At 38.5% G+C, this 24,457-nt stretch overlaps 1 protein-coding gene across 3 annotated transcripts in view; it reads left to right on the forward strand.

Moving 5' to 3' along the window:
* Positions 1-24,457, forward strand: part of Inpp4b (inositol polyphosphate-4-phosphatase, type II, 105kDa) — a 353,691-nt gene that overhangs the window by 107,848 nt on the left and 221,386 nt on the right. For 2 of the 3 annotated variants that reach the window (XM_005400857.2, XM_005400855.1), the window contains exons 6-7: positions 4,116-4,169; positions 11,353-11,432. In XM_005400857.2, coding sequence (XP_005400914.1) covers positions 4,116-4,169; positions 11,353-11,432 — 134 coding nt within the window. Of the gene's footprint in view, positions 1-4,115; positions 4,170-10,956; positions 11,016-11,352; positions 11,433-24,457 lie in introns of those variants that run through there. The other variant, XM_005400858.2, reaches the window with a different exon arrangement.

The following is a 24,457-nucleotide window of genomic DNA, read 5'->3' on the forward strand; positions in this document are numbered from 1 at the left end:
GGCTTTGGTTGTGTTTTGGGCACACATTCTTGTGTTCCAGGAAAAGAGAGGGAAGGCTATGGTGAAGACAAACAGGGAGAACTGCTGATGAGACCAAAAAAGGAAAAAAAAATGATGCCTAAGGAAAGCCAGAAATTCCCAGGAGGCTTGACATTGTCAGTGAGCTGGAATGTTCCAGAAGCTGCCGTGATAGCCATTGCTTCTTCCCTTTCTCATCAAGGGGCCCCATCTAAATTTGTTCTGATTTTATTCTGTTCCAGTGACATATTTTGCCCTTGTCTGTACTTCCCTGTCTCTCTGGCTGTCTCTCTTTTTTGTTCTCTTCCCTTCTTCCTTTTCCCATTCCTTTCTCCCATGCTTCCTTTGATTTCCTCTCTCCCTCTCCTTCCTTGTTTCTCACTTCCTCCGCCTTCTCTCTTTGTCCAGTAGGGTCCTAAGGGAAGGAAAAGATATAATACAACAATGTGCAGGGTCTATTATTAACCACAAGTTGAAGAACTCATGCAAAGGCAGAAAGGCCACTGGCCTGCAGAAGTTAAATAGTTCTCTCAAGTTGAAGTGGTATGATTTGAGGAACTCTGATCACATTACACATCTAGCCCAATGCCTCCACTGATTTTGTTTCAACCTGGATTAAACTACACGTAAGAAAGTCCCAATTATAAACCTAATAGAGAGTCCTCTACAGTAAGTGGCCCCAACCCTTTCCCTTGAACACTTACTCCAGTCACTTCCTTGAAGCCCACTGTAACACCATCAGAATATGTGCTCTTTCCTGAACACAATTTAACTTTTACAGCTTTATCACACTCTTGTTATCTAGCACCCTTCTTCCTTTATCATACCTTTTTTTGCCCCTAACTCCTGCTCATCCTTTAAAACTCAGACTAAACTGTTCTTTGAAGTCTTCACTGAGACTCACAGATTGAACTTTCATTTACTGTAATGCCTAGAGCCATTGCCCACATTTCTATTCAGCACTTTAATGGATTGTTTTCCATTCATCCCATCCACTAGATTCTGAAGTCCTAAGAAGGAAGAAAGGGAGCCTTATCTACTGGCAAAGAACCTGTCACCTGGTCTGTGTTCACTGCTATGAGGGTATGATGACTGTTGTCTAGATGTCCCCCCAAAGCCTCATGTGGTCATAGGTGGAGCTTTTTCAGAGGTGGCTGGATATAGACTGTGTGACCCTGGAGTTGATTGATGGTGCAATACTAAGATCAAGGGCACTAGGATTAAGGGTGTGACTGTTACCTGCCCTAAGTAGCCTGGATAAAATATAAGTGATAGAAAGAGCTATAATCTTTCCTTGTTGCTTTGTTGCCTTCTGCCCACCATGAAATGTTTCTCCTCTGCCATACCACCCTGCTTTGGAGCCAGCCCATTATGAACTGAAACCTGTACAAACTGTGAGCTGAATAAACCTTTCCTCCTTTAACTTTAACCTTTCCTCCTTTAATAACATTGCAGTATTTTATCTCAGCAATGAGAAAAGTAACTAAGACAATGGGATACATATTATGTGAGGAAAACATCACTGAAGTATAATTTATGTGCCATTTTGTCAATGGTATTAATTTAAACATAAACATTTTAGAACTGGTTTAAGTGAATATTTTATATGAAGATCTAACTTCATAAAATTTAAAATTGGCTTACAAAAGTTTTACCCTAAGTTCCTCTAAATTGGGAGCTCTACTAATGATTCAAACATGTCTCAATATAGGAAGATATGACATCGTATGTTTATATAATTCTATGAAGTAGACAAGGTATTTGAAGAGGAAGTTGATTTTCTTTCTCTGTTTCTCTGTCATTCTTTTACACACACAAAACACGCATACAGAGAATATGAAAAATTAGTCCATGAATATTTTTACTTGTTTTCATGTATAAAATTTTGAGATAATATTTTTGTTCTATGGTTTGTTCATATAAAGAATGATAAAAATAATATAAATCTAGGAGTTTAATGGACCATGTTGAGAATGTCACTATACAATTCTAACTTTGTCCAGCATTAATCATATAGTTACATAATCAAAATCAGATACTGTATATAATTCTATATATGTTGAACCTCACCAATTTATAACATTTTTCACTTTATTTGGAAATTTAAACATATCCTTTTGGAAAATGTTATTTAGATGTCAGTTTACTTAAAAACATAATGTTTACATGCACACATGTGTGTTTACATATAAATGTTTTGTATATAGTCAGTATATATACACATAGACAGAGAGCACTGAACAGATCATATTTATGTATACTATATATAGATATATATATAACTATATATAACAAATATACATACATTATAGGGTCCATAATAGCCCACTAGCCTATCGTTTCTTTATCCTTGGAGGGCAGCCAATGGCTCTCAAATAATGAGCCTGAACCGTGTAACTCAGCCAAAGAGCTTTAAGGCAGCTCCTACCGCAGATGCTCTTAGCCGGTAACCTCTCTCTCATACAATTCCGAGTTGAGTGTGTTCTATAAATTGTGCTGTTTACTGTGCTGGGATCTCTCCTGGCATTTATTTTGTGCTCTGGTGAACAATTTGGAGCCATAATGACTGACAAATTGTGCAGGGGATAGAGCTGGATCTGTCATAAAGAAACAAAGAAAGAACGATAAGCTGCAAGTTGAAAGGCATGTTTTTCCATGGCTTGTGGCTTTTTTTCAAGGAAATGGAAACTGTGTTAAAAATCAGCAGGCCACTAGGAGCTGGTTCGAATCTTTTGACATTGTTAGAAGTATTATAAGCATCCCTTCATCCGGGGATAATTGACCTGCTATGCTCAGGTGATTCGGGGATTTAAAGGATTTGAAGAAAAACTTGATATGCAGTTCTGTACTTCCAAAAAGGTTTTGTTAAAACGACCCCCTAAAATGTTGATCTATTGGACTGTTGCATTCCATTCCTCCCTATTGCTCCCTGCTCTCCAATTAAACTAAGTGTGCTTCCATACTGCTCTGTACTTTTTTTTTGTTTTTTTGTTCTTTTTTTTTTTTTTTTTTTTTTTGAGACAGGGTCTTGCTATGCAGTTCAGGCTGGCCTTGAGTTCACTTTGTAGCCCAGGCTGGCCTCGAACTCGAAATGATCCTCCTGCCTCAACTTCCTGAGTGCTGGGATTACAAGCGTGCACCACCACCCCCAGCAAACTGTATTTATTTATCTGTTCCATCTCACCTTTATGTCAATTGAAGGTGTACTAAATTTAAGCTTTAAGCTTTTTCTTTTCTTTTGCTGCTTTTTTTGAATTGAGAAAGAGAATCATGTTATTATTTTATTTGAAAGATCTTTTTCTTAAGAGAAAAGTAGACTTATTAGGCATATACTAGATTCAGAAAATCTGAGGGCAAGCAGGAGTACCAATAGTTTGAAAGATTCCTTGGTAAGTCTCGTGTACATCCATAATTGAGTCAAAGATATGTTTATTCATCATCCAGGGAGTTGATATTTCACTTGGAATACTTATTTAAAAAGTTTTTAAGGAAAGTGATAGTTTGACACCATTGTCTGTCCCCAAGTGAGAGCTACATTTCAAATGAATTCAGATGAAAGTGTCTGATACTTTGGCCTACAATTCTCACATGGGAAGGATATCCTATAAGGAGTACAAGTTTCGGTGTTCATTAAGAGAATATTTATTGAGTATGATGCATAGAATTGCCTTTTCTACACCACTTCTAAACATTTCCTGAACGAAGGGTGCTCTCTGAAGAGATTAAAGATGATTCACCTAATTCCAGTTATCTCTATATTTGACAAGGAAGTGAGTGTGTAAGACTGCCTGTCTGGGAAAATCAGGAAGTGGAAATGAATAAAGGAGGGTTGGGGCTGTAACTTAGAGGTGTACTGTTTGCCAGTTACATGAAGACTTTGGTTCAATCCCCAGAACCTGAGCAGGGTGGGAGGGTACCATAAAAGGACAATTTTATTGTGCTACGGTGATATTGAGCACAGGTACTTTCACTAATGATTAACCAACAGAGTCTGAATTAACACCACATAAAGGAAATTGAAACACAGCACCTCTGTGCAGCTTCTGTACTGCTTTCTGCTCCGAAATCACATAGAAAATGTTTATTTTTCTCCACAGGTTCGAACGAGTGTCCTATCTGAACATAATAAGGAATCCCCATCAGAAGTTGGGGTAAGTGTCTCTTATATTTCCAAAGGCACACACATCTTTTCTAAGTGAATTAGTTGGATTTTTCTGGCCTCCTGTCCGGTAGCTGACAAATGAAATTGAGTTAAACGAGCAAGGTGTGACTATTCAAGGAGGCATTGCCATATATTTGCTGAATTGCATGGAACTTAGTCCTTGTCTACTGAAATTCATCCTCAGAAGAATTTATATTTAGTTCATCGGACTAGAAATGAACCTAGATATTGCCCTGCAGGTACCTGAAGTGCAATTTGTGGCCAACATGACTGGCCCAACAGGAAGCTAGGGAAATTACAGCTGTGGGCAGTACGACTGTAGGAAGAGGACAGCGAGGGCGGAGAACCAGCCATGGGACTATGAGGTTCTCTGTTTCCTGCCATTAAAATATTGAACTGCCGGTCAAAAGAGACCACTACCAGTATTTAGTGCAGTGTGGGAAAATCCCACTGAGACCTTCCTGCTGCATGCGAACCTTTGCATCTCAACCTTCAGAAGTTGGAAAAGCAACCGAGTTCTAGGTGCTTTCTGTTTAGAAAGCCTGGAGGTAGAGGTGGCAACTCCTGAAAAGAATCCAGCCCAGCAGGCTCAGTCTCTACAGTGCGCATTCTGAGAGGAGAAAAAAGCCCTAGGGGCTGGGCCAACTGAAAGCCTGTTTGAACCCCAACAGGCTCTTGACAGTCTTCCTGTATTGAGTGTGTGCAGCCCAGTACGAGGTTCCATTGATTTTTTTTTTCATTGATAGCAGTATCTTCCAAACTTACTAAAGAAGTGCTCCAAAAGCATGCACAGAAGTGCAAGTTCATTTGAGTGAGTCCAGTGTCAGTTATCTGAGCGTCTGCTAGTGAAGAAGGGAACGAGGCTCTTGTCCCACTCACAGCTTTCAGTTTTGCTAGGGCCGGAACGAGCAACTCCTTGCTCTAAAGTGAGACTTTGTGCTTGTCTTCTGCCATTTCTTCAGCCTGGTCTGTTTGCACTTTCCCACCACCTGGCTCTGCGCTCACACATCTTGAGCCTTCCAACAGTTGCCCTGGCGTGCCCAGCAAGTCTTTGCCAGCCTCAGGCCTTCCCAGCCTCGGGGGTGTAGCCCTGTCTGCCTGGGCTGCTGCTCCCCAGCAGCTCCCTCTGCCTGCTCAGGGCTCATTCCCTTGACCCCTTGCGCCTGCCCCTCCCCCAAGACCCTCCTTCAGCGCACATTCTCTGTACAGGGCTTTGGTAAACCTAGAACCCGATGGAATTTGTTACTGCTGATAAGGCTACTGATTATTTTGTCAAGTAGCATTCTTTGCTCATTAAACTTGAAGGAGAGTGAGCGTGTTCAGTTTTTTTCTTCCTAAACTTCTCGCTTCCCCCAACTGTTCTTGAAACCCCACGCCCCCACTTCAAGACAATACTAAGCTAATCGAATTGTGTACATTTTTCCCTGCTGTTTTTCTCTCGTTCACGTTCTTGGGAATCTACCTCATCTACGTTTCACCTTGAGTCTCCTCTCTGATTTTATTTTCAGGCTCTGTCTGTGACTGTAGCAATCTGCAGTGAAGGGAGGAGAATCCTCTGAGCCTCACACGTGTTCTAGTCCTTGCTCTTTTTGTTCAGCTTCCGTGGCAAGGAGAAAGGAGTGCGGAAGCAGAAGCTCCTCTGTGTCTGCCCATGTGAAGGACATAGTTTCCCTTCTGCTGGTTTTCATGTTTCTTAGTCTAACCCTGCCCACAAGTCCTCCTACGGCCCATACTGAGATGCTGGCTCTCTTGTGGGGTACGTGCGTAGATATTTCTGGGGCCCTTGTCTGGTTTTCCCCACTGCCTATTCCTTACGATGGAGGGCAGTTCTGGACCAACTTCTGCCATTGCCTACCTCACCTAATCCTCTCTTGCTGTTGGAGTTAAACTGGTTAAACACGTGGCTCCAGGTCAGCCACTTTCTGTGTTGTGCATGTGACCGACAAGAATGTCACATGGAAGAAAGGCAAACTGCCTCACTGGCGTTTCCTCTCTGCTCAGCCATCTCTCTGCTGACTCTTTCTCTGAGCGCAACAGACATCAGGGAGTAGAGTCCACAATTCTCAGGAAGAGACAGTTACTGCTCCTTGGAGTAGGTAAAGGTGATTTTGACAGCTCCAACCTTTACAAGTGATTTTTTCGAGAACCAGATTCTTTTAGCTTTGGGAGAGATAAATAATAGAGAGATTAGCCTGATCTCCTGTATATTACCCTTCCTAAAATCCCGACTTCCTCTCCTCTCTACCGTTACATAAACTGGATGTTCTGTAGCTACTACAAGACCAGTTTCTCTAAACTGACTCCTCATTAGGCACTGTAAAAAAGTTGCTGGCTCCTAAAAAAAAAAGGTATTTGAATTTGCACTGGGGTGTATTGGGTATGTCCTCTCCTCATCTTTGACAAAGATTCAGCCATAATTCCTGAACCAAAAGAAAAAAAAATACTCAGTTGCCATTCTGTGACACAGCTACTGCATCACCTGGGACTGTGTTCAGAATCCAGCAAACTGACAGGCTGTGGCTTGAAAGGAATGAATTGGGTTTTCTCAGTCTGGGTAAACTTGGCAGAGCCGTAGCTGCTCAAAGGTGGCTTCAAGCATTGAGATGCTGTCCATTTTCCTCCCCCTCCTGGCTTGGAGTATTTTCCAATCTGGCCATTACACAAGCGTGTATATGCCTGCTCAGAAAGATGATAAAGAACAGAAAGCTCAAATCAGGTCACTCTGCTCCTTCAGTTATGAGAAACAATAACATTCTGGGAAATCTCACTTGATATCCTGCCCCTTGCATATCACTGGGAAGAATCAAGCTTTTTAAATGGAAAGAAGGAGGTTAAATTAATTCTAATATATTTAACCCAATAAATGCAAAACATTGCTCCAAAATGTAAATACAAAAACTAATATTACATTTCACATTTTTTATACTAAGTCATCTAAATCCAGTTTTAGTTTTACACTTTGTAACACTTCAACTTGGAGTAGCCTCATTTTACATGTTTAGGCTAATACTATTCATTGAGTAGCATACCCCTGAACAGTAGTAGTTGGAAAAGTTTGAAGGGCACCGTACAAATCATACCATAAAGGAAAGTTATCATGTGAATAAAGACTTTGTGGGATGAACAGGGGTGACAGAGATTTTGACAGGTTGTGGTAAGCCTATAGGTTTCTACTTCTTCTGATTTCCTTGGTGGTGTTTAGGAAGCCATTGTGGACCTGCGACATGGACTGTCAAACCCTAGTGAGCAGTCTAGATGCCTATAATGTGCTCCAAGGCCCTGCAGAAGCTAGCAGGGTAAACTGTTTATTTGTATGCTTCCCATAGAGCAGTCAGGGAAAACAACAGATGCCCTCCTTACTCTTTCCAATATTACTCTCCAGGCAGGTGAGTCATTGAAATCGTGCATCAAGCCATTTAATGATCATCTGCCTCGGGGTCTGTGCACCCAAGTGATAATTGTGAGTATTGCATTGTTGTGAGCAGGCAAGGAAGGTCAGAGCCACGTGTTGTACAGGCAGAGAGCCTGTCAGAAGGAAAAGGAATTACCGCCTGTCCTGGAAATAATAGGTAGTATTTATTGAGTAACAATAGCTGTATGTGTCCTTACCAGCTTTGTGGTTTTTTAATCTTTTATCTAGAATGTCTTTTAATTTATATTTTCCCTGAATCTAATTTTCATTTTTACAAGTATATTTTACATGTGTACTGGAGACATTTCCCCTTATCTTTTTCTCCTCCTCCTCCTCCTCTTCTTCTTCCTCCTCTTTTTTCTCCTCCGTCTTCTTCTTTTTAATGTTTTTTTTTTCTGGAACATTTAAGGTAGGTGAACGTACTTCTAAGGCATCTGACCTCTGGATCTGTTATCATAATCACTGTGCAAACTAATATTTATGGTGTACCTCCTGGTTTCCTGTCAGTGAACTAAGTGCTTTTCCTGGATTACTTTAATTTTCAAAACAATAACTATGAGAATGGTACCATTATTATGTAATTTTCAAAGGCAAAAACTAAGGCCCAGGGTAGTGAAATAATTAGTTCAAAACTATTTACATCATAAGGAAATGACAAGTCCCGGTGACTGCTGTCAGGGGGTAATGACCCTGGGGCTGAGTGAAGTTATTTAATTTTTCATATTTCCACTTTTGACAGAATAACTAAGTTAGAACCACACTTCAAGTTTTCCTTACTTTTTCTTGTCTTTTCCCCTGATAGTCACATCACCAAAAGAGATATGGAAAATATCATCTCTTGAATTTGAGATTTTAAAAATCTTAAACAAATTCTCTTAAATTCCATGATTATGATCCCAGTGACAGCAAGCACAGGATAGCTTTCTATTATCACTTTTTTACATTTGTGTTATGTGCTATTTTCCCCTGCATTTGTATCTCAGAAAGAAGACTAATGTTTTTCTAATTCCTCCTCTTGCAGTGTGTCCAGTGAGATTTCAACTAGGTGAATGATTATTTTGTAGTGTTGGAGATGGGACAGATCCTAGTTTTACATTTAGATTAGGATGAAGCAAACAAATAAAAGCCTGCTAGAAAACAAATGTATAGGCAATTCCATTTTTGGGTGTCACACTATAAACGTATATTGACTTTAAACTTGGGGATCTTATTAGTGGGTGTTACTCAACATGGAATCCAATCCCACAGTACAATTACTTTTATAATGAATAATGTAGCATTTGTACATATATAACACTTCCCTGGTGGGAAAAATTTTCATAATGTGATTCTATAAAAACAGACTGTATTACTTCTGAAGGTTCTGATACTATCCTCTGAGATCAAGCGTTTGGCTGACAGTTGTGGAAAAAGCTTGACGTGTGCTCATTGCTCCTGGCACTCATAGAACGGCAACATCTTAGAACTCAGCCCCTCCATTCCAGACACCGGCTTGGCTTGGAGACGGAGAGGCCGTGGTGCTGCCTCCCCAGGCACTCCTCGTCCGGTGGGCAGGCGAAGCATTCGGTGTCTTGTGGTCATCAATTTTACTTGCAGCTGTGCCTTATGGTGTGTCTGCAGCTGGTGTCTAAAAATAGCCACTCCACCTGTCTCCAGTTGCTGCATTCCACTCTCGGGTGTTTGCTGGTTTTCTTGCTGAAAAGACCACAATAATGTCACGACGTGTGCAGTTTACTTTATTAGTTACAAAGTCAGCAATACCTACACAGTCTCAAAAGGCAAACAGGAAATAACTCAAAATTTAGGGGGATGTTGTGAAATTTGTGATCTATTGAGTTTTTTTTTTTTTTTCCGAGAGTGAATAATATGCGAAAGGCAAAAATTTTTTGCAAAAGGCAAAAATTTCAACTAAAAACACTGGTATCAGTGGAAGAGAAAGTGAGACATACATCTCCTTAAAATACAAGATGCCGAACTGAAGCTTACTACAATATTATGTAATCTGCGCACTATAAAATTGTTTTGTTCTCTCCCATTTCAGGGAATTACAGTAGTTTCTAAATAAGTGCAAAATGAGCATTTCTCCTACGTGTAATAAAATAGCTTGCTTAAAGCTGTATCAATGGCATTCATGGTCAGTAAACACTAAAAATATTTTTCGCATGCCTACCGTGTGCCTCACAGAGAGTTTACCGGAGATAAATAAAGCTCCTTCTGGAGCTTCTTATCTCAGTTATGTGAGGGGCCAAAATAATCACACCATATACAACATTACCAGTGGAAAAGAATAAAGCAGGGTAGGAAGTAGAGACGGGCAGAGTGTGGGAAGTGGGAGAGGGTGCTCCTCCGGACGGTGTGTTCTAGAAGGCGTCCTTGATGTGCAATGTGTTTTTGTCAGTGGGGTCTCTACTGCTTGATGAAAAGTCAGCACAACTTCTGCATATCTTGTGGATTCAGCGCCCTAATGTGGTTCTCTGCCTTACTTCACTGCTGTTGTCCTACTCATCACATCTACTTCTGTTAGTCTTTTTCTATATCTGATAACATATTTGATGTAATTGATTTGGGTTTATCATTAATAATGATACACACCCCCAACTTCAGAAGTGAGTTGTATTTTCAAATGCTTGTCTTTAAACCTTTTGAATCAGCTCTTTCTGAGTTTTGAAAAGAGGTAAAAAATTCTGACTTAAAGATTTTTTTCATAGCCATGCTCAACTGAGGTTCAGTGTATACTCATTTTTATATGTGTTGAATACATTCCTGTTTTGTTTTGTTTTTTTTCTGAAAATATCTAGTAGGCCTCAGGCCCTTTAAGTCCAACTTCTCATTCAACTGTAATCCAGCAGCAGACTTGGAATGTTCTGGAAGAGATAGCCTTGACTTTTTGTAGAATATTACATGGCGCCAGGCAGCAATGACATAGGTAATAATATGGGTCTCATGTATCCTTCTTGGCCTGGTGAAAGAATAAGAAATACTCCATATTATTTATACCTTAATATTACGGCTTTTAAATCAGAGATACTCAGAGACATTAAAAACGATGGAAGATTTTCATTTTGAGAGAGAAAACTAGGGTTTCATTGTGCACATCTACTCAAAAAAGAGTGCAAGGCAAATATTCATAGGTAAGAAGACACTCTGTCTGATAAGTTGAAAGAGAAATTTTAGAGAATGTAACTGGAAAAATTCCATTTTTGTGTGTATATTGGAAACAAATTGCCCCATGCTAGTAAAGAAATAACAAAGGAAACAAATGCTTTTAAATGTTTCTGTGATGGGGGAGAAATATAGCATTTCTATTTATAACTTGTACAGAGTCCCACATAAAAATAGCTCCAAGAAACAGATTTGCTCATATCTGGAATACAGTCATTGCTGTCAGTGATTTGAGGAAGTCTAATCAGAACGGCAACATTGGTAAATATTGAACTTTTATCATATTTTCTTTCATCTGCCTTCTTGTGGGTAGAAAATCAGTTAGTGGAAAAGTCCTGGCTGCCATATTGTACATCTTGTTATTTTCCAGGCTATTGTTTTCTTTGCTTTTAACAGCAATGATGCATTGTCACCCTTCAACCTCACCCCATGAGGTGAGTTTAAGATGGATAGTTGTATTTCTGTGGGTGAATATTTGTCAGGCTAATAGCATCAACCTTTGATTCTTCTAAAAACTGAGTTTGTGCAATTGGTGTGGCCGGAGAAATATTAAGCACCCTGGAAGTTAATGAAAACTATTTGTTTTTGTTATTTTCAGCGAAGCTTCTTGGGATATGCAAGTTTTAAAGTGGGGGAGCTACTGAAGTCCAAGGAACAGCTGCTGTCCTTGAACCTGAGGTGGGTCTTGGTCACAGAACACTGTTCAAATGCAACTTGCAGTGTACGCTGATGGCTGGCTTCATTTCCAAGTCACCATTCTTGCAGATGTTGGCTGTCAGCTCTTGAATAGCTGCGTTTCTATTGCAACAAGTTATAGTACTGGAAACGACAGTTATTCAAGTTCATGCTTCACGTTGTGAAATGGTTTGAGATCTTGATGGAATGTGATAGTACATTGTCACTAAAGTGATGAAATTCCTTAAAGAAAAATATAAATTGTGACTTCGCTATTAAGTAAATTTTCAAAATGTTCTTTTTAAAATGAGTAAGTTTTTAAGTTTGATATTTATTTGTGACAGGCAACATTATAGCTTTATGATAGTAGAAAATAAACTGGGTTTTAGAGCTCTTTCTGTTGCTGTGGTATTAAACATAAAATACTTATATGTTAAAGCTGACTCATTGGATCAGGAGATGAAATTAATCTTGATTATGAGAACAATTTGTTTGATAATGAACATGGCAAAAATAGCCTTTAGGAAGTTGCTGGGAATCTTAATACTAAAAGAGTATTAAATAGGATGCATTTTTCCTTTTAAACTGACAATAAATTTGAAAATAATGGTCTGTTGTTCCTAACTGTATAACTTTTAGAATGATATACACTTAGGGAATACTGCCCTACCCTATTTGTATAGTATGTACAGCTACATTTTATAGAACACGATTAAGCTTTAGAAGTTTTTGTTTTAACGTAACATAGAGACTGCTTTCAGGAGCTAGATAATATCTTCAGTTTGTTCTTTCTTCTCCCAGGGACCTACTTACAACCTACAACTTATTTGATCCATGATGCTAAGGCTTACACTGGGATCTATAATCCTGGGTTCCCATTTTTTAGCTCTTTTCCTTATTTATTTTATTTATTTTTTGATCCTTATAGCTCTTCATTTTGAGTTGATAGTATAATCTTTAAATCTTACTCTAAGCAGAAAATAAGTGCTGTGTGTTCTAAGAAAACTTCTTTTAGTTTGTGTCTTAAACATCTGGTGGTGGTATATTTTGTTTGGGAAGACCCGTAAAATCTTTTGTGCTCTGTGGCCCCATAGTTTTGCTGTCGTTACTGCTGCTGTTATTATCTTCAGTTTGAAGTATAAAATGACCTGTTAAAAAGACGGTCAGTGTAACTGATACCTCACCAGATATCACCCTAGCACAAACATGGGGACTGGCCCTTACACCCCCAGTTCGTGAACTCAAAACTACTAGCTGTTTGCATGTTTTCTACATCAGGTTCTTCTTGCTCACTAACAGTCATTAACCTCAGCAGCATAGCACACAGTGACACACATTGTGACACTGGTGTGAAGCAAGAATTAGGATACCAGAAATTGTTAGTGAAATGAAAATTAGTGAACACCTAGAATACTTCAGAGAAAGAGATGGTAACAGAAAGGCCAAGGTTAGAAGTCTATCTTTGGAAAGAAACATTAATATAAAAACTTCAGATTTCGAAGAAAGCAAGACATGAATCCACTCTGTAATTGAGTACCTCAGTCCTTAATCATTTGGTCTTCACTGTATGAAAAGAAAACAAATTCAACAACAAAGAAGAGTTCTCTAAAAAAAAATGTTAATTTTAGCAAACCGGTTTTGAAATGGGTAGGCTAGTTTATTTTTCTCCTTTTTGTTCCCTGCCAAATTTATGGACCTTCCAGATTATAAATTTATCATAATCTTTTGATTTCTGGTACATGATTTGTTGTTGTTGTTTATTTGGGTTTTCTAAAATTTCTGGTGCAATTTTTCTTTCTATTGACTATTTCTTAGACACAGAGTTGAAAAAAATGCTAGGTCAGGGGTAAGAGACATTTTTTATTTCTAAATATTCCTTTGTACTGATTGCTTCTGTATTGTATTGCTTTTATATGCCAGTCATTATTTTTAACACAATAGAATTAAACACCCACAGTAACAAAGGCAAATTTCAGGTACTATTATACCAAGGTAAAGTTGTGTTTCATTTTCCCAAATAAGAAAGTTTGGCTATGTTCTGCACCCCCTCGACTGTTTTTCACTGGCTCCTTCACATTCCCAAGCTGCCACCTACAGTACTTTTACAGAGCACCCCATTTAACGTGGCTACAGGGTACTTTGAATGTGTTTTAAACTAGAGATATTTTTCTTCCTACAGAAAATGTGAAAGGGCAAGAAATGCGCATCTCAATTTTAACTCAAGCTTCGTGAAATATGATGTGTATTTTTAAAATTATAGAGCAATTTTTGCATATATTGGGGACAATGATTACAATATAGAAAGTAGTATCGACTCCTATAAATCATCTTCATACACCTGCATGGTTTGCTGTGTTTCTATCTCAATGCCTTAGCTTCTCATGTGGAGTTGGTATCTTTGTTATTGACGTCTCTGTCATTATACTGTATCTACCTTGCTTTGCTACTTTATCATTGGCAGTTCCTGTCTCCTTTTTCTTCTTCTATAGCTCAGTTCTATTCTCTGTTCTTTTCTCTGGCTCATTGCTATATAGTCCCGATTTCTGTGCTATAAAGTAAATAAGGCAGAGTTCTCATATAGAGAATTATAATTATAGCATGGAAAACACTGAATAATTTTATTGTAATGTAATATTGACAATGATAGTGAGAAAAAGAACAACAACATATTAAACTGTTTATGCTCTCAGAATATTAGAGATATCTCACTGACCCTTATCAAACTAATCTATGGGGTTATTATTTTCCCGATTTCATCCATTAAGCTGAAATGTAGAAAGTATTTAAGTAATTTAGGCAAAGCTGTAATATTCATACATAGGAAAGGCAAGGTATAAAGTTTGTGGCTGCAAAACCTGTAATCTTAATGAACCACTTCCTGTCTCCTTCAAAAGAGAATACACCTGAAAGTCAGTTTCACACATTATGTAGTCACATGTTAGACAATTGATTGACTTGCTCTTGAAAGCTGAAAGTAGGGCTGAGGAGAGGTCCTACAGGCTTCTACATAAAAGTTCTCACAACAAAAAAGGATGAAACTCTCAGGAGTGTCTCACGGGTTGGGAGGCCAGGGGTGTTTCCCTGGCCACAGGTATTGGATTACATGAAGTTGTTCCTGGAGTCCTCTAAGGGTGTCTGAATCCACATGGTGACTGACAAAAATCTAGCTGTGGGTTGACAACAGGGCTTTAAATGATGAAATTTTTTCAAATTTTCCATCACTGCCTTTTTCTGACCCTGAAATAGAGACTATGTAGCTTGTCTCACTTTAAGCATAAGGCTCACTCTTTAAAGTGTGTGTAGCATGACTATTTCTATAATGACATCTTTTCTTATAAATGTCTATTTGAACTTCAGAGGTGATTTAAAAATTCACATTAATCCACCCTAATAACCATATATATTTCATATATTTTTCTCTCTCTTTTACGAGCTTCTAGTTAGCTTTTCTCAGACACCATACACTAGGATTTTGGCAAGTAATTCTGCTGGTTCCCATAGTACTAAGAATAATGTATTTCTAAAACATTTTCTACATTAACTAAAGTCAGTAGAAATTAATTTGCAGCTGACAGCCCCTCTTTGGGAGAGAGCAGAATATTTGTCATTAATTATAAAACAGAATAGCATTATATTTCATTGAGTGCCTCCTTGGGAAAGTAGGGAATGAGGATGGCATATAAACAGCTCTCTTAATTGATGCTTTTGCATAAACGAATAAAAAATTTACACATGAGTCTCTGAAAGCAAGGCACCAGAACACTTTTCTCTTTGGAAGGGAGCAAGAAGGAAAGCAGGGGAGACAACAGCAAATGCACACTCAGTGTGATCTAGATGCACAGACTTGGGAGAGGACCTTGGACCCCTGAACATTTCTGCCATGTGCTCTTGGCATGATGCCAGGGAAGGTGTGAGGCAGCTCCTGCAGGGCTGGTCTGACCTTGACTCAGATTGTGTCCCTGTGGAAAGAGAGCTACTGTAATCTCCTTGAGGATCCTCATGTATTACACATTTCAGATACCTTATTTAATCTAATATCCTCAGTGTTCTGGTGGACAAGAAGATGATATTTTTCTTGTGTCACTAATCAGCAAACAGAGGAGCAGCAGTTTCACTTGCTAGCATCACACCCATGGAATGGGATGGATAGTAGAGACTGCTATCTTAGGAGGGATTTCTCAGAAATCACGTTTTCTTTAGCAACTTGTGTTAAATTATCTTAAAGAACTGAAGGGACCTTGAAACCGGCACTTCAGCTTCTTAAAGTCTTGTAGGAAGAGCTCAAACTCAAGGCTTTCCACCCATGTTAGGGCAGGTCTAGTGTTAGAAAGGTATCCCTGCCCATGTTATCCAGAATTCATCTCTTCTCCCTGGCCCCAGCTCTTCCTCATGAAGTTACATAGAAGTTTTCCTTTTTCTGTGACACATTTCAAAACATTACTTTTGTGCAACTTAACATTTTCTCTTCTTTTTTACTCAGGAAGAAACATGAGGTAGTAGGATTTTCATACCAGATTGAGCTCAAGCCCTAGCTCTGTGACCACCTGGGGCGCCCCAGGAGTGCCATTTATTCTCTCTTACATCTGTTACAGGAAGTAGTAATGGCTTCTCTCCCAGAGTGGCTCTGGGCAATTAATAAAATGCAGTGAGGTTCCCAGTACTGAACTGCATTAGAGAGAAACACCAAATATTGTTTTGCTTGTTTCTTGCATTAAACTTACCCTTCATCTGTTGTTCAGTTGCTTACTTAGTGTGCTAAAATTCTTCCTTAAAATCTGACAGCCACAGTTCTCTGAACTTGTTCAGTGGAAGAGACGTTAATTTAATCCTGGATCTAGACATAACATTTTTATTATCCAAGAAATAGATTCCTATCAGAAAACTAAATTCTAGTTTAGTCATTCTGACATCATACTTGGCTCCCGTGAGGTGGCAGATCCCAGTGGGAGTGAGATGGCGAGCAGTTCCTTTGGTTGAAGCAGGCAGCCAACAGACAGAGTACGGGAGGAAACTTCTTTTGACCAAAAACTTGAGCAATATAGTATTAAAATCAGGACAGAAACTCATGACTGTAACACAGGGTGTCAATTGCTCTTAGGATTTATTGATGCATTTTATTGCTGAATATACCCAAAACTGTCCAGAGATGCAAATTCAAGTGACATTTTTCTAGACTAAGAGAATGAAGGTGGACGTCATACACAGAAATAGAGGACTTTCTTATGAAACTGATTTTTTTTTATTTTAAAGAAAATAAAAAATATAATAACAACAACATGGACAAAAACAAAGCAAAGCAAAAACAATAAAAGTGATACAGGGTTTCAAGACAAAATGATAGGGATTAACAGTGGTTGTTATATTACATATTGTTATCTTCAGCAAAGTTGCTGAGATTACCAGATGCAAGAATGCAAGAATGAACTAACCATTAAAGAGAATAAAGAATAATGAAAAAAAAAACATTAGAAATGATACAGAGCTTCACTAGACAAGATCTTGTATGTATGTATATACAGGATAGTAACATAGTTGAACTACTGTCTTCTATTTCTTTGCTGAAAAAACAGTTAATGAGTCCTTGATTAATCAATATTGCATGTCTCTATTTGTTTTCCTGAGAAACCACTTTGAAGATATCAATATGTAATACAACAAGCATTGTTAATTTCCTACCACTTTGTTTGTAACTCTGTATTGTTTGTATTGTTCTTTTGCTATTTTGTAAATGGTTGTCTATTTGTTAATATTTTCCTTTTTTATTTTTAAAATAAAAAAAAGATGGTAGGAATTCACCAGTGGTTGTTATATTGCATATTGTTGTCTAAGTAACCACGTCAAAAGCCCTTATGGACACAACTGCTTAAAATTAACATAAAACTGTAGTGTGAGTCCCCTTGTAGCATCAGTTAGAGTTTCACCTCTTTAATGTCAAATGGAAAGAAATGCAAAGCATTTAAAAGTGAGATTAAGGTAGTAAAGAAATAGGAAACATATATGATTCAGAGACATACTGATGCCCAAATCCCAGCTCTTCTGTAATCTAGTAGGAAGGCTGATTGCTCTGAAACTCATGTGTTTTTTTTTTTTAAATCTGGGAAATGAGGATGATAGTGGTATCATCTCATAGAGTTTGTTGTAACAGTCACATGAGTTACTAAGGTGAAATGCATATAATGGTGCTTGACATTTAGCAAATACCAGATAAATATTAGTTACTGTTTTTATTTATTATTTATGTCTTCTTTTTAGGAGAGAATTAGACATACTTTACCCATATAATCTGAAATGGTATCTGATGCAAATCAGGTCCTCATCATACACTAATTATTTAAATTATCATCATCAATATTATTAGCTTCCTTTCTGTTAGATTAGACTTGCATTTATAACTTAAATGACTCTGCAGTTAGGTATTCTGCATTTTTCTTTATGTTCTTAATTTATTTTCATGAAGCAGTAGGAATGACCATGGAAGCCAATTAGCAATTTCTTACTTTGCATTGTTCAAAAGACGTTGGATTTGTCAGATTGCAATTGATTTAGAGTTTTCAGTCACTGAAAAGACAACACATGCTTACAGTACACTTCAGTAATCTTTCCTCTTTTAAGGTGCAAATCATATAAAGTCAGTATCTGTACACAAAGATATACTCGCTTAAGAAGTTTGAGACCTAATTTAGCTTTGAAGACAATTTGCAGAAATGATTAGCTTGAAAGGAATTATGTTTGACCTGAAAATTTTATATTTGATTTCCCCATATTTATCAAAGTCACTTTCATCATTGTCTGTGTATTTCTACTGCTCTGGACACATTTATATTAGTTCTTTCCAAATAGTATTTCTTGTTATATAAGTATCTTCTTGATTATTATGTTCTTTAACTAAAATACTTCTGTGGTTCACTATTTTTGAAAATCCTACATTTTAGGAAAAAAGCAAAGTACATTTCATTGCTGTAGGATTTCTCAGGGCCTTTGTTAGCTCTTAAAGGCTGTTTGGAGAGGCTCTCTGAGAACACATGCCACCAAGAGCCTTTCTTAAATTGACTTCAAAATGCTTTCTTCATGGGACACCTATTAAAAGATTATTAGATGCAGTATCCTTAAACACACAGCTACAAAGTTTAGAAAATCCTGGTTTAACACTATAGAAATAGGGGGATGGGGATTTAGCTCAGTGGCACAGTGCCTGCCTGGCAAGCACAAGGTCCTGGGTTTGATTCCTGGTATGGGAAAACAAAGAAACAAAAAAAATCCTACAGAAATAATACAATATTTTCCAGAGAAATAGGTGAATTACTGTCCAGATGCACTTATCCAATTTTCCTACCACAGCATATCCTGTAACGCACACTTCTGTAGGCAGGAACACGGTCTTCACCGAGGGAGCCCTCGCTCCCGCTCACCCACCCAGCCTCTCACACACTGTGTTCCCTGCCCGACACCTATGGACAGACCTGTGACATTTTGCATTCATGCCCATGGCCTTTATCCATACCAATTTGTAAAATTTATATAAACTGTATGGATGAAAAAAGAGCTGAAAAACAGACAATGTCTCTTTTTATGTTCAGTTCTTTTTAAGAGCTGATAAATGAGCACACATATATTTTCACAGTCATTTAATATTTTAACTCTTACTGAACCTTTCCCTTCTGAGAACTCTTCCATTTAGTACTTTCCCTTTGCTGGTTAAATTAAGAACTGTGAGATGCTATAAATTTCAGCATCATTTTCAGCTTCTTCCTGGAGTTCTGATCTGGTTATGCTTCTTTTTCTTCCGTTTTGGAATTTTGGATGCTATGTGCCTCTTCCTTCCCGGAGCCTTCCCTTCCTGAATGAGCATGGGCCGGAACACATGCATGCAAAATCTTTAGCTGAGATACAGAGCATTCCCCATCTGTAGCCAGGTAGAGGACTGCTGTTTTCCTCGTATCTTTACCCCACACCTTACCCCTGACACCGCCAATTGCTTCTTTCCATGTATAGTGGCTATTCTAAAAGTGGAGCCCAGAGCTTCTTCTATTTCTCTGGAATCCCCTTGTCTCATATCCATGTTCTTTGAGCTCAGTTTCAACTTCAGCAAAAGCAAGCACAGTAATGTTTGCATGTGCAGATATTACACCTTAGTTTTTCCCTATACTGCTATCCACTTTCCCACCCTTTTAAAATATCTCTTACTAAAGGAATGTCTTATCCATCTTGAAGATCCTGATCATCTGCATGTTTACTCTTACTGAAAAGCAAGAGGATTATTATGCAGCATGTTGATGAAAAGGTCTAGGCATGATCCTTCTCCATGGGTTACTATGAGCTCCTCAATTTCTTGTGATCAAATGACTGTCTTCTTAGCAGAAGATTTTTGTGTAGAAGTTAGAGGAAGAGGCTATAGGTCCTTATCCCTGCTGTATCTAATATGACTTATTGATCATATGAACTGTGTTTCCAATGAGAATTTCCTTCATTTTTCCATGTGTAAGTTGTTAGTTTAGTGTGCATGTGTGAGAGACACTGGACATACTACCTAGAGAGCATTTTAAAAGTTGTCTACCCCTTGACAATGAATTCCCTCTAACAGTGTGTCCTGGCCATAGAGTTGCTACTTTAATTCATTATTGGAATTCACTGATGCCTGTTGGCATAGCATTTCTGTCTCACAGGAGAAAGATGGCAATGACAGATTTTCTATAATGAATTATCTGTAACCTCTGAGCTACATTCCCAGTTTTTTTTAATTTGTGAGTTTTGAGACAGAGTCTCACTGTGTCACTAAACTGCCCAGCCTGTGTTCAAACTTAGATCTGTCTCCTCAGCATCACAGTGTACTCACAGACATGCACCACCTATCTGGAAAGAGAAATAACTGTGTCAGAGAAAGAGGAAGAATAGTATTTATGGAAGATAGAGAATCCTACAAAACACAGGAGAAAGTCTCTAAGCAACAGAGAGCAAAGAGAAAAGACAAAACTATGCAGAATAAGACAGAGGAAACTGTAAACAAGTGCCTTCTGTTTCATTTAAAAACAGTCAACTCTGACACTTGCAGATCATTTTTCTCAGGGCTGTGCTGCAAGGGAGATGGTTGCTTTGGGCCTGTCTAACAGTTTGATGGGTAATTCACTAAGTCCCCTGATCAACATACTTGCATATTGGAATAGGATAGAAATATCGGAACACTAAAGATTTTTCTTTATAGCATTTTGTGGTACTGATGATCTTGTTATATTATGTCAGTTTCAACACCTTGCATAAAGCAGATTTAAAGTTAATGAAAGTGGTGAATACAGGTTTAATTGGACCTGTTACTGGGCCTGTATGAGCTGACATAAGAAAATCAAATGAGCTAACTTTCCTTTCTGAATGTTACTTCTTTCTGATGTTGATATGTATAAATTTGGAAGTTAACAAAGATAACAAATACACATTCTTTAGGACTTAATATAAAAAATATTGTCAATAAAAGACCACAAAAGACTAGAGCCAAAAAGTTCAATTTTCTTGTGTGTTTCAATCTTTCCCAGTATTTCTCTGCTGCCATCTTTCTCAATAAAAGCATGTTTAAAAGCTTCAAGCCTGAACATAGAAATGCCGCTTAGCAGGGATTATTTTTCTCTTATCTCAAGTCAAATTGAGATTCGCAGGCTCATGCTGTCATAGGAGGATAACCTGCATGCGTGCTTGGTTTGCTCAATTTTTTGGGTAAATTGCCAACTAACAGTACATTTCTTGGCTATTGAGGCTCACCTCTAGTACTGGTAAAATGCAGTGTCACTGTGCCCGACGCCATAGCCTTCAATGCAGGGCAAGGATGAGCCTGAGATTGCAACACGGAAGAAAGTTAGAGCCCCGTTCATGTCACCAGGAGCCAAGCACATTGTGTAAAGGTACCAGTCTGTCTAGTAATCGTGATAATACCAGTGAGATGAGTTTAAATTGTAAGTTCACAAGCTACATTTAAAGAAAATCATCTCCTTGTACTGTGATATAGTAAACGAACAGTTTTGCGTCTACCCTCTTTCACACCAGCTTTCCTTTCCCTAATTTCCTGTTAGTGTTGGAAGCAAATACTATTTAGGTGATGTTATCTTTCCTGCCAGATTCATTTGAAAAATATATAATATACAAATTGACTGAGAAAACAGAAGATATGTGAAGGCTTCAGGGACAGAAAAATTCTACAAGAACACATAGAACTGGTTTTATAATATTTGTTATGAAATTGTACTTTCTCCAAGATTGTCTTTGTGATGCCTTTAAATTATTTGACTGCAGAAATGCTAGTCATGACTATGAAATGATGCAGTAAAATTTTATTTGAGATTGAGGGCCAAAGTAATAAAACTTGGGAATATATATATGTTTTCTGGAGAGAACTTTCCTTTTTCCACATCATTTTCAAAGAGAGCTGTACCAACTTTCCTCGGTGCCTTCTCTTTGGGGAGATGGAATAAGAAAGAAAAGCTAATGAGTTTCTAAGTGGTGAAAAGGTTTCCTTCTGGAATTCATTTTAAGAGGTGGTAGAGAGGCCAAGAGTGGAGAACAAGCAACATTTTATAATAGCACATGGATACATCCTGGGAAAGGGTCCCCTTTTATTCTTGAATCATACATCTTCATAATCAGCACTAAAAGCTGACTCATGTGGTTCCACTGCAGACTGCAGTGCTGCCACATAGATCCTGTATGTAAGCTATGACGGGAAACTAAGTCACACCTCTCCTAAGGATTGTGGCCCACCCTCTGCCATTCACTAATCACGTGACTTCAGGAAGTAGACTTTTGTGCGCTGGGTTTTATCATCTCTGAATTGAAGGATTCAAATTAGACGATCTCTAAGTCCCTAGTGTTAGTTGCTTGAGGACTGTCTCCATCTATGACTTTCTTGTTGGGGATGGGATGGAATGTGAGAAGTAATTTCTACATTACTTCAAGAAACTGATGAGTTCTTATACAAGGACAAGCTTTCATTCCTTATTAGAGAACTCTGTGTTCCCATCAATTAGCCCTTGCAAGAAAGAAATTTAAGGAAATCTTTGGAGACAGTGCTGCTGATTGGTGTTCTCACGGCAACTCACAATCATCTATAATTGCGAATAGAAGTAGCATAAAACTTATAAGGTTGATTTGAGATTTTTTTCTAAAGAAGTGCATATATAATGCAATTGATACAGTTCCTGGCACCACCTCTCCAGTAGGCACTGGGGATTGTTAGTATCGTCAGCGTCACTTTAGTGTATCATCACGGTGGGCCCTGAACGGCTTCATCTTTCTTTGAGATTATCCAGCCACTCCAGGCTGTTAGGTGCTTGTCTTCAATCACACACTTCCCCACCCACCCGTAGTCAGCCTGGGCCGGTGGGTGATCAGTGCCAGACTCATTGGGTGAGTGACATTTGAACGAATACTCAAAGGAGAAAGCAACTCTGCAGCTATCAGCTGGGGATGGTGATGGCGGTGGTGGCGGTATCTCAGGCAAAACAGTAGCTACTGCAAAGGCACGAAATAGAAATTCTGCATGATGCTCTTGAGGAGTGTTACAGTGCTATGAGCCAAGAGTTGAGTGAGCAGAGTAAAGAGTGTTAAGTAAATTAAACCAAAGAGGTGACCAAATTCAGTTGGTAAAGAGATGGAAGCTGTCATGCCTGTAGCATCCTTAACTCTGAGTAAAGCTAGGGACCACCATCAAGTCTTAAGTGAGTAAGTGACATACTCAGACTCTAGCTGCTAAGAGACTGCCTACAGGAGAGCAAAGAGACTAAGTGGGAAGCCTCAGTCTCAGTGCAGGTGAGGCGTGTTCCTGGCTTGAACCAGGGAGGTTGTTCAGAGGTGGTGAGACATGGTCACATTCTGGATTCATTTTGTAAAACGGACTAACAAGATTTGGTAATGCAACGATATGAGCTATGAGAGAAAGAGGAAAGAAAAATGGGTCCAAAGGTTTCATTTTAATTTTGAGAAGAATAGAACTCCCGCTGAGTAGCGGGAGGCTGCAATGTAGCTGGCTTTAGCAAAAAGAGTGGGGGTTCACTTCTGAACTCTGTCAGCTTCCGAGGAGTTAAGCTTGTAAGAATGAACTAAGGAAGAGAACCATGAAAGGAATGCAAGTTATAGCCAAGAAAAGCCTGTATTTTGTATGAGTAAATGGAGAAAAATCATCACTCATGTTTTAAAAGTCACGGGTGAAAGACTATGTTAGAAAATGTTTACTCCATGCTGTCAATATTATCCTATACCACATCAATTTATTAAACACTAACAGGATGGAGGAGAGAGGATAAAACTGTAAGACACTGTGATATGATACTGCACAAAATTGAATCAGAGAGGCCGTAGATGAGACCAAGGAGTGTTCCAGGATTCTAGTTCTTCTCATAGCCCCTGTCTTCTGTTGCTTCCATCAACGGTCCTGCCAAAAAATAACAGTGCACTGAATGTTTGCACAGATTGCTTCATTTAAACTGCACAGCATCTTATAAGAAAAGTAATATCCTTTTCCTTACTTTATAGTTGAGAAAAGGAAACTTAGAATTGTTAAGTAAATTGCCCAATACTACACTGTTGGTACATTCCAGTAAAAATGAATATATATGAAGATAATTTATAACCCTGAAATAAAGGGTGTGTGAGGATGACATCTTTGGGAGGTGATCAGGTTTAGATGAGCCGATCTTAGTGAATCTCCTGATGGGATCAGTGCTCTTATAAGTTGCCAGAGGGCGCACTCTTTCTCTCATCCTCCTGTGAGAACAGCTGGAATGCAGCCATCTGCAAACCACAGTGAGAGTCCTACCCGGAACCCAGCTCTCCTGCTATCCTGCTATCAGGGCTTTCAACCTTTAAAAGTGTGAGAAGATAAATTTCTTTAGTTTAAGTTCCCAGTCTATGGCGTTTTGTTGTGACAGGCCAAGCTGAGTAAGACCGCAAGTTACTAGATACTGATAGAGTTCCTTGAATTGACTTTTAGATCATATTCTTATCACATCAACTGTGTTTTCCTCTTGCTGCCAGTAAGAATCAAAATATCA

Source organism: Chinchilla lanigera, unplaced genomic scaffold (genome assembly GCF_000276665.1).
Source record: "Chinchilla lanigera isolate Chin_1 unplaced genomic scaffold, ChiLan1.0 scaffold00070, whole genome shotgun sequence".
Classification (NCBI taxonomy): Eukaryota; Metazoa; Chordata; class Mammalia; order Rodentia; family Chinchillidae; genus Chinchilla; species Chinchilla lanigera.